The 10,271-nt window shown below is 63.4% G+C and overlaps 1 protein-coding gene across 1 annotated transcript; it reads right to left on the bottom strand.

Moving 5' to 3' along the window:
- Nucleotides 1-5,217: 5,217 nt before the first annotated feature.
- On the bottom strand, nucleotides 5,218-9,500 carry SKOR1 (SKI family transcriptional corepressor 1). Its single transcript, XM_075098355.1, has 8 exons — nucleotides 7,515-9,500; nucleotides 7,240-7,336; nucleotides 6,671-6,778; nucleotides 6,490-6,561; nucleotides 6,219-6,293; nucleotides 6,051-6,125; nucleotides 5,517-5,582; nucleotides 5,218-5,389 (listed from the first exon to the last, which is right to left on the bottom strand). Exons 1-8 carry the CDS (start codon nucleotides 9,483-9,485, stop codon nucleotides 5,292-5,294), a joined length of 2,562 nt encoding a protein of 853 aa, XP_074954456.1. The 5' UTR covers nucleotides 9,486-9,500; the 3' UTR covers nucleotides 5,218-5,291.
- Between the last annotated feature and the right edge of the window lie 771 nt (nucleotides 9,501-10,271).

The raw sequence follows: 10,271 nt of genomic DNA, 5'->3' as shown, positions 1-10,271 counted from the left end.
CATCCTGCAGCCCGAGATAATACTTACTACAGCGACAAAACAGCATTGAAAGAGCACACTCAAAGTCAGGTGAATCTCACAAACACATCTTCCACAAAGCATACCACACTAGCCCCAGACAAGACAACTCATTTTCAAAAAGATGGATCAGGCAATGTCTTTTCCTCCCTGCCACCAACAGCAAATAGTCCCCTGAAATCAGAGACATGCTGTCCTGGATTCAGCTGGGACAGTTAACTGCCTTCCTAGTAGCCGGTTCAGTGCTGGGGTTTAGATTTAGTGTGAGAACAGTGGTGGTAACCCACCAATGGTTTAGTCGTTGCTAAGTAGTGCTAACACTAGTCAAGGACTTTTCAGCTTCTCATGCCCTGCCAGCGAGAAGCTGGGAGGGGGCACAGCCAGGACAGCTGACCCCAACTGGCCCGAGAGATATTCTATACCATATGACATCATGCCCAGTATACAAACTGGGGGAGTCAGGTGGGGGCAGCGACCGCTGCTCGGGAACTGACCGGGCATCGGTCAGCGGGTGGTGAGCAATTGCATTGTGCATCACTTTGTATACTCTTTTACCATTATTACTATTATTTTCCCTTCCTTTTCTGTCCTATTAAACTATCTTTATCTCAACCCACAAATTTTACTTCCCCCCCCCTCCCCGATTCTCTCCCCCACCCCACTGCAAGCAGAGGGAACGAGCGAACGGCTGCATGGTGTTTAGCTGCTTGCCGGGTTAAACCGCAACATATAAGAAAAATTAGATGCTTGCTGGCAAGTTCGTTGTACTTAATGATTAGGCTTTCCAAGCAAATGTCTCTTTCGATGATACAGTTGGTAGAACCTAAATAATCCTCAAGGAGGCAAATCAAGGGCCATTTTCCTCTCTTTTAACTCAACTGTTAGCCTTCTGAGTGTTCACCCGAGTACAGCACTATTTCTCTGATACCATTCCATAAATCTGGTGAGAGCCTTATGCATTTACTGAGGAAGAGCCTGTCTGCACTTCAGGACAAAGCACCTTAGATCACCTGTAACAGCACCACTGGTCCAGTCCCCAGAATCAGGTCTGTGACCGCACGTTCAGCCTGGGTTTCTCCTAACACCACAATTTCTTGGGAAAGCTGCCTTTCCCCTCTCCCCTGGGTTGTGGGTGTCAGCGAACCCGCGAGGGAGACGGGAGCCTCTCGGGACTGCCCCCCACCCATGGCACCTTGCTGCCCGAGCACCCCGGCCCTGCATGGACAGGACTGACATCCACCCGTTGCTCATTCTCTTCCCTTCAGGTCCTCCAGCAGAATACCATGTAAGCACATATTTACTCACTGACTGCCACCATCCCACACTGCAAGAGCAACACCCATCACCCTGAAGGCCACGGGACAGTGTCTGTTTTCTCCTCCTGCCCCCAAAGCTGCTGCTTCAGGAGGGACTCAACAGCTTCACCGCTGCACGTCCATCGGGTGCAGAGACGATGGCCCAGCTCTGCTGCTTCTGTCCACCCCCCCAGGCTCACACTTGCTTTCCCAAGAGGTAATTTTGGTAGCTTCCATGGAAGTTGCACAGAACCTCAGTTCAAAACCAAACTCCAGCGAGGAGCGCTGTGCAGCGCTGGGAACGCCATCTCCTGGCGTCCTCTGAATCCGGCCACGCTGCCGCTGGAGAGACAACCCGCATCCGAGCTGACCCTGCTCCGCCCAGGGTCAATGGCGGAGGTTTGGGGCCTGCGAGACCGATCGAGCGGGTGGTCAGTGGGTGCCGCAGTGGCGCAGTCCCGCACGGTCCCGTGCGTCCACACCACAGTGCAAAAACCCTGCCTAAACCTGGCGGCTGATGGGTCAGGAGCTTTGCATCGCTGCTGCACACCCGCCAGAGAGCATCTACCACCCCTGCGCCCACCAACGCTCCAGGGCGATCCCCTTCCCGTGAGAAACACGCCTGCAGTTCAACCCCAACGTCAGTGTGATGGCTCGAAGCACTTCTCAAAGCAAAAGGCCAGGCTCCACCCAGCCGCTGTGACTTTAACGCTGGGATCTGTGGCATCTGCACCCCCCTTAAAGAGGGGAGCTGCTCTGCGAAGGGGGGCTTTCAGCTCAGAGGCTTCGTGGCAGCGAAACCCAGAGCAGACACCGCTCCAGGACTGGGAGCCATCACGTCTGCTTGCCTCCAAATAAACAGCCTTGTGAACAAGAGGAAAACAGCATATGGGGAGAAGCCTTGGCAAGGCTGGAGGTCTGGTGATCAGCTCCTTGGAGCTGCTCTGCCACTGGCCTGAAAGAACAACTCCATCAGCTACAGCAAACAGACCTTCTGCTTCCCCCAATTCAGGATTCATCACAGGCTCAAATACAGACACTCCAGGCTTTTTCCTGCTTTAATTATTTAAAAATCCTAACACTGGTCATTTATTTTCAGGGGCTATTACTGCATTCAACTATTTTAAGACTGAAAAAAAAAAAAGAAGAAAAAATTTGAAGCCTTTCCCTCATTCTGCTGGTGAAGTTTAATTCACTCTAATTATTTCATATTACTTAGACTATAATAGTTTCATAATTTCTAGTATATTAAGCACTTAATACGTTGTGTCATTTGAAGTCGCATATTAAATTCAGCAAAGTACATTTTAATGAGAGCTAAGTAGTGTGAAAATATTAATACAACATAATAGTTCATTTTTGCACCCACGTTGGTAAGCACCGCCGCTGCGCACGGTGTGCCCGGGCAGGTGGGCGCAGCGGAGGCCAGGCAGCTGCCAGGGAGACGCGGCTCCGGCAGCCGGGCACGAGGAAAGCAGGAGCTGGGAACGCATGGCGGGGCCCGGCTGCGTGTCCTGACCTGGGGCCAGGGTAAGGAGCGAGAGCCCCTCCGAGGGGTAGCAGCACCAGCGATGTGGCGCGCTGCCCCCCTGGGCTGGCAGCCAGGCCACGCTCCTCTGTGGGTGTCCACGGGGTCACCCCGTGCCACCTCTGCCCCACAAGGTACCAGCGATGACCCAGCAGAGAGGCATGGAGGAACATGCAAGGAAAGAGGCTCAGTTGTTCCCCTACAAGGGCCCAACTATTTCATTCCCTCAAACCACCCACCTCTCAGCTTGTGGAGCTTGGCTCTACCTTTTTATTCACCTCTTTGCTATCACCTCCCTGGTCTACACATCCTTTCCGTGGCCCAGCAAGGTGATCCCCCTTCCCGTAAGCTTACCTGCAGGAGAGATGCCACCAGCAGCCCCAGCTCCGCTGCTCCTGCTCAGGGCCACGTATTGCAGACACCTTCTGGAGCTCACACAGCCCACAAGGATGTCTGTCCCCAAGCAAGCCACCAGAGCTTTGCCTGATGCTCTCAGAAACAAGGGGAGCCTAAGAAAGCCAGCTGTGCTTCCACCTCAAGGATTTTGTAACCATCAGCCTGGCCAACCGCATCCACCTGCCCAGGCCTGGCTCCCATGATCTTCCTCACTCACAGGTGATGGGGGACGCGGCTCCCACCCCAGCACAGCTGATCCCAGGGTCAGGTGCTCGCTGCCCCGTCCCTACCGAGGGGAAAAGCCGTGCTGAACCGCTGAGGGGAATAAAGCCTAACAGAGAGCCCGGGCTTTGTGCTGTCGGGGGGATTTAGGCTGGGAGGCACTTCTGGAGGCCCCCTGGCTCAGGGGAGGGCTGCCTGGAGGCGAGGTGGAGGTGCTGGGCCCGGCTCTGCCGGCAGGATGAGGCCCTGCAAGAGGACCCTGGGAGCGGGGGGCAAGGGGGCTCCCTGCCCTTTGCAAAGCAACCTCGCGGGGTGCCGCCGGATCGGGCCCGGCGGGGGATGTAGGGCCGGCGCACGGCGGCCCGGGGAAGGGGTTTGGAAGGAGGGGGTGTTTGGGGGGGGGGGCTGCACCGCCGGCTGCGCCCACGCGGTGGCGGCCCAGGCCGCGGAACCGCCGCTGCTCCGCCTAATGACGGTCCCAGAAACTCATCACGGCCGATCCGCGCTGCGGCGCTCCCGGGGGCGGCTCACACCGCAGGACCCCCGCGGGCAGCGCCGGCGGAGGCAGCCCGCAGCCCCCCGCGTGCATCCTCCTCCCCCCCGCAAAAACACCCCTCGGACCTGGTCCCGGTCCCGGGGATGTTCCCGGTACCCGCATCCCCGGTGTGCCGCAGGACCCCCGTGCAAGGTGCGTTCCCCTCCGGTGCGCCCCAAGACCCCCGTGCAAGGTGCATCCCCTGCCCCAGCGCGTCGCAGGGCCCCCGTGCAAGTTCATCCCACTCGCCCCCCCCCATCCCCGGTGCGCCCCAGGACCCCCGTGCAAGGTTCATATCCCCTCCTCCCCCCGCCCCCCTTCCCACAGCCGGTGCGCCCCAGAAACCCTGTGCAAGGTTCATCCCCCAGCCCCGGTGCGCCCCAGGACCCCCGTGCAAGGTGCATCGCCTCCCCCCCCCCCCCCCGCAGCCCGCCGAGATGTCGTGCTAGGTTAATCTTGGGCTGAAAACAGGTATTTAGGGCTAATAGGTGTGCGAGCACCTCCACGCCCGCTCTCAGAGCTCATTAATGTAATACTTTCATGTGTGAAACGAGCATATAAATGGGCATTAATGAGCTCCCGGCTGCGGCGAGGAGGAGGAGGGAGAAAGAGGAACTTTGCAGGGAAGCGGGGTTCTCCCCCCCCCCGGTGTTGGCCTGGCCCGGGGGGTTCCGTCGGGGCCGTACGAGCCCCTCGTGGGGGGCAGAACAGGACCCCCTTCCCCCCGCTCCCCGGGACAGTCCCACGGATCAAGCGGGTTCTTAAAGTCGGTTTTTATTAAAGAACCAAAATCACGTACAGAGGGGGGAGGGGGGGGGTCTGTCCCCAGAGCGGGCGAGCGATGTTCTGCCTCCGGAGTCGCGGACCGCCCGTTAAAGTGCCGTTACATCCATAAATATACAAGGGAGTGGTGAGGGAGGAGGGGGCCCGGGGGGATGGGGGAAATAAATATACATCATAAAGAAATAAAAATCCAACAAATACTGTACCAAGAGAATCACAGTACATTTATATCCATTGCACATAGCCACTTTTGTTTCCAGTCTGGACACGGGTGGAAGAAGCGGACACACAGGGAGGGAGGGGGCGAGGCGGAGCGGGGGGCCCCGGGGGGGCGCAGGGGGGGGCCCGGCTCCCCCTCCGGCCGGCCCGGGGCCGCTCCCCACCGTATTGCCAGTCCGAGGAAAGCCGGGCTCCGAGTCCTCTATGTACAAATATCTCGTGGAAATGGCTTGTGTGGGCTCTGCCCGCATGGCTTCGGGGGAAGGGGGGGGTCCGGGGCGGGGCGGGGGGGGCTTCACTGGGGCAGCAGCGGCGGCTTGAAGGAGCAGTTCCCCGTGCAGTGCCGCGGGGTCAGCATTTTGCAGGAGAAGTGATGCAACGCGTCGTGGGCCTCTGCAAAGCAACGGAGCCGTCACCCCCCGGCTCCCCCGGACCCCCGCACGCTGCGGGGGGGGGGGTATCAGCCCCCCCCTTAGACATCTCCCACACACCCCCCCCCCCCCCATCCTGGCCCCGGTACCTTTCAACTTCTGCTGGATGGCGTAGCGCGCTTTCCTCTCCTGGTCCAGCTCGTTGCAAAGCGTATCTGGGATGGGGGGAATTGGGGGGGAGCATCACACCGCGCCGGGGGGGGGGCACACACCGGGGGCGGCCGTCCCGTCGGGGATGCGCTGGGCCGAGTGGCACGTCGGGGGGGATGGGGGCGGGAAGAAACTGGGGAGGAGGGGGGAAACGGGGACCCAAAGTCGGGCATGGCTTCTCAGGTAATTTTAGGTCTCTGTTTTTAATTTAGGCCTGGTGGAAATTGCTGCGAGAGGGAAGGTTGATTCGCTCCCGTGTAATGATGCCTCGCAGCCGTTTGCGGGGCAGCTCGAAATCCCCAGGCTAAGCGGAGCGCGCCAAGGGGCTTCGATTAAAGAAAGAAAAAAAATTTAAAAAGAAAAAAGAAGAAAAAAATAAATTAAAAAAAAAAGGAAAAGGAAAAAGGAAAAGAAAGACACAAAAAGGAGATGGTAAAAAATAAAATAATTGCCGGGTGGCGGCCGGGGCGTACCTCGGACGATCTGGAGCTGCTGCACCATCTCCTCCCGGTACGCCAGCTCCCGCTTCATCTGGTCCTGGAAATTATCTGCGGGACGGGGGTCGGGGGGGACGGGGGGGTCAGCACCGCTCCCCGGAGCGGGGCCGCGCCCGGCCCGGGCGGGGCGGGGGTCGCCGGTACCTTTCAGGCTCTGGAAATCCCTCTCCAGTTTTTTTCTCAGCTCCATTTGCTCCAGGACCAATTTTTGCAATTCGTCTATTTAAAAACACACGGCGGGGTTGAGGGGAGCCCGCACTTTTCCATATGGAGGCGGCTCAGCGCGGCGCTAATCGCATTACGTTACATTAATCACAGGAGTTAATCACTCCTGCAGAAAACACAAATACCCCGAGCCGCGGGGAGAGGCCGGGGGGTCCCGCCAGCCCCGCACCCCCCGCACCCCCCGCCTCACCTCGGGCCAAATTTTCGATGTCCTTTTCCACCAGCTGCGTCCCGGCGACTTCCATGCCGAGGCCGTCCTCTCCTGCCCAGGGAGGGGGGGGCAGAGAGCCGTCAGCCCCGCCGGGGGGGTGGAGGGGACACCCCGCATCGCCCCGCATCGGGGCCGCGGCAGAGCGCGGAGCGGCGCTTACCTCTGTCGGTATTTACAGGGCTGGGATGCGAGACATTCCTTTGGTCCTGATAGGATTTTCTGGTCTCTAAATCCTCTGCCGCGGAGTGATTGTCTTCTTTATCTTGCTCTTAAAGTTAATAAACCGATTTTCAACCATAAGCAATGAAAGTATGGTCCTGATATATCCTTAATTACATAATTACGGACAAAGCCCTCGTTAAAACCTTCTTAGCGGACATCCTAATCGCTTTGCCATTGGAAAGTAGCTTGCTGGCAGGAGCTTTGCCCCGCCGCACCGGCCCCGTCCGACGGCGGCAGCCCGGGGCGGCGGGGGGGGGGCCTGGCCCCGTTCCCCCATCCAGGAACAGTTTGTACTCGTTTTTTCTCAAAAAAAAAAAAAAAACCACAAAAACAAAAAACCAAACAAAAAAAAACCCAACCAACCAAAAAAAAAACCAAACGAAAGCGGCGGTCCGGTTGCCCCCCCGGGGCTGAGCAGCCGGCGGGGGCGGTGTCCGGGGCAGTGCCCTCGATGCGCACCGGCCTCCCCCCCCCCTCCCCCCACCGCCCCCCCTCGGCCCGCTTTACCCTTAGCCTCGGGGGGGCACAGGTAGGCGGCCGGGGCTCCCAGGGAGGCGGTGGTCTTCAGCGGCTGCAGGTGCTCCCCCCGCTCCGGCGCGTACACCTACAAAAGAGCGAGTCAGGGAGGCGGGGTGGGGGGGCCCGGTACCGGCCCCGCGGGGACCCCCGAGAGCAACCCCCCCCCCCCCCCCCCCCCCCGCTCTCAGCCCCGTGCGGACCCTCCCTTCCCCAGCTCCACGGGGACCCCGAGGGCAGACACCCCCCCCTCCTCAGGCCCGCACCTCGTAAGTGCCCCTGCTGCTGCTCCGCTCGGGGCTGCCGTCGGGCGGCTGGCCGCCCTCCTCCGCCGCAGGCTCGCCCTCCTTCTCCTCCGCTCCGTCGGCCCCGGCGGGCGGCGGCTCCTCGGTACCGGCCAGCAGCCGGGGCGGCGGGGGCTCCCGGCCCTCGGTGGGAGCGGCGGCGGCGGCATCCTCCTCCTCGTCCTCCGGGAAGCGGTTGGACTCCACGTCGACCTCGGGCTCCTCGGCCGTGTCCCCCCCCGGGGAAAGCGAGCGGTAGCTGGAGCTGCCCTCGCTGAGGAAGTCCGGGGAGAGGTAGCCGGGGCCGCGGGGGGCCGCGCCGCCGCCGTACGCCTCCCGGGTGCCGTAGAGCTTGGCGATGCTCTCGGCGTCCTTCACCACCGGGCGGAAGGCGGAGAGGTAGCTGCCCTTCCTGGGCAGGGGCAGCGGGGGGAGCAGCGCCTCGTCCCCGGAGCGCTCCTCCTCGCCCGCCGCCCGCGACAAGGCGCTGGGGCAGCGCTCGCCCTCCGCCCCGGCTCCCTCCTGGGGGGTAGCGCTGCTCCTCCCGCTCCCCGACGGCTCGGAGCCCTCCAGCTCGCCGTGCCGGCCCGACAAACCGGGCGGCTCGGCCGCCGCCGCCGCCGCAGCCGCCGCCGCCGCCACCACCACGGCGGTGGCCGCCGCCTTGGCCTGGCTCTGGGCCGGGTAGGGCGGCACCGGGAGGCTGCCGGCGGCCGGCCAGAAAACGGGGAAGGAGGGGTAGACGCCGGTGTCCTTGGCAGCGCCGGGCTGGTGGGGCGGCTGGGCCGGTTGGTGCGGGTGGGGATGCGGGGGTCCCCAAAACATGCCGGGGGGCAGCGCGCCCCCCTTGCCCGCCGCCTCGCCGCCCCCCGCGCCGCCCAGCGCGTCCTCCTGCTTCTTGGGGCAGAGTCCGAAAGCGGCGGCGGGGAAGCCGTAGGGATGGGGGAAAAGCGGCGGCGGCAGCTTCTGCAGCATCCCGAACCCTTTGCTGGGCACCGGGATCACCGGGTAGCTGCGCACCGCGCCCGCCCCGCCGTGCCCGCCCGCCGCCCCGCCGTGCGCCGCCGGCAGCCCCAGCGCTCCGCGCTCGCCCGCCGGCTCCTGCCCGCTGCAGCGGAGGCTCTTGTGCGCCGGGGCCAGCTCGGGGCCGGCGGGCGGCGGCGGGTGCAAGGCGGCCTTGGCGGCGGGGGAACCGGCGCCGGGCCCGCCGGCGGCCGCCCCTTGCAGGGAGAAGGTCCGCTTGCGGGTGCCGCCGTTGAACATGGCCTTGACATCCTCCCAGGCGTGCGACAGCTCCTCCGTGGCCGTCTTGTCGCTGAGCTTGAGGTGGCGGCGCCAGGAGTTGAAGTTGGCGGCGTCGGGCTGGGTGTACTTGGAGTCCGGGGTGCGGTGGGAGTGGAAGATGAACTTGTTGGGGGAGAAGTACATGCTGCAGTAGCTGCACTTGATGCACTTGGCGCGGGAGCTGTTGTAGCGGGCCGGGATGAAGCTGCCCCGGGAGCCCCAGGCGCACTCGTGCACCACGTCGAAGGCGAAGTTCTCGGGCAGCTTGGGCGGCTTGTGCTCGCCCAGGAAGGACTTGCAGAGCCGCTCCGCCTCCCGCTTGGTGATCATGCCGCAGCGGCGGGAGGAGATGGGCATGGCCCCGGCCCGCCGCAGGATCTCCAGCTGCACCGGCGTGCACTGCACGCAGGTGATGCCCAGGGCCACCCGCCGGTTGTGGATCTCATTGTAGCTGTAGTTCTTGAGCAGCGTGTTGGAGATCTGCGCCAGGCAGAGCCGCTCCTGCCCGTCGATGACCAGGGACACGATGGGCACGCCGTACAGAGAGGTCTCACCCACTTGGTTGGGCTTGAGGGTATTGGAGCCCTGGTACGGCTGCAGCTCTTGCTTTGAATTTGGGGAGGAGCTTGCATCTCTCCCATTTCCCATCTGACTGGCGATCGCCTCCATTCCCCCCCAAAACGCCCCTGCAAAACAAAATCGGGGAAAGGCGCGGGTTAGAAGCGCTCCCGGGACCCGCCGCCGCTCCCGCAGCCCCGCTCCGCGGCCCGGTTAGTCCCCGCTCGGCGCTGCCGGCCCCGGCCCGGAGCCCCCGCCCTCCCCCCCAGCCCCGGGCGCTGCCGCAGGACCCTCCGCAGGGCCGGCCGGGCGGCTCTCCCGGAGCCGGGGCTCATCCCCCGCGCCGCCGCCGCCGGTACCGGGAGCCGCGGCCGGGCGGCCCCGGGAGCGCGGCGGCAGCGACCGCCCGGGGCAAGGGCGTCCCGGAGGCGGCGGGGAGGGGGGCGCCGGGGTCCCCCGCGACCCTTCCCTTTGTGCCGGCTCGCCGAGCCGTGCCGGGCCGCCCGTCGCGGCGAGCCCCGGGGCGGGCTCCAACGAAACGATGCGACCGCGGGGTCCCGCGGCGGCGGGGCCGGGGGTGCCGGGGCGGGGGGGGGGGGGGCGAGCCCCGGGCCGGGCCGGGCCGGGCGGGCCGAAACTTGCCGCTGGCCGGGGGTGGGGGGGGACGGCTGGCCGGGGTCCCCCTTTGTCGTGTCTCCGGTAGGCGATTAGGAGCGGGCGGATTAGGGAGCGGGGCGGGCGGGACCCGCATCACGTAGCAGCAGAAGGGCAGCAGCGAGCCGGGCAAATTGGCTTAGCGGGGAGGGCTGCCGCCGGTAAGCCGCTTCCGTGGTAATTACACGAAATAACGGGGAGCGTCTCCCGAAAACGCGCCCCGATTCAACCCCCCATCCCCCC

The sequence above is a fragment of the Phalacrocorax aristotelis genome, chromosome 7 (genome assembly GCF_949628215.1).
Source record: "Phalacrocorax aristotelis chromosome 7, bGulAri2.1, whole genome shotgun sequence".
Taxonomy (NCBI): domain Eukaryota; kingdom Metazoa; phylum Chordata; class Aves; order Suliformes; family Phalacrocoracidae; genus Phalacrocorax; species Phalacrocorax aristotelis.
Note: the sequence above shows the minus strand (reverse complement) of the source record. Positions and strands in the feature narration are given on the sequence as shown.

Bases quoted from the DNA above. Each gene is read 5' to 3' on its own strand.
- SKOR1 (XM_075098355.1), bottom strand. From the start codon at position 9,485: ATGGAGGCGATCGCCAGTCAGATGGGAAATGGGAGAGATGCAAGCTCC. The intron at 6,779-7,239 runs GTAAAGCGGGCC...ATTAACTTTAAG, and splicing joins GTGCCCCCCCGAGGCTAAGG to AGCAAGATAAAGAAGACAAT. The intron at 6,126-6,218 runs GTACCGGCGACC...CCCGTCCCGCAG, and splicing joins GGATTTCCAGAGCCTGAAAG to ATAATTTCCAGGACCAGATG.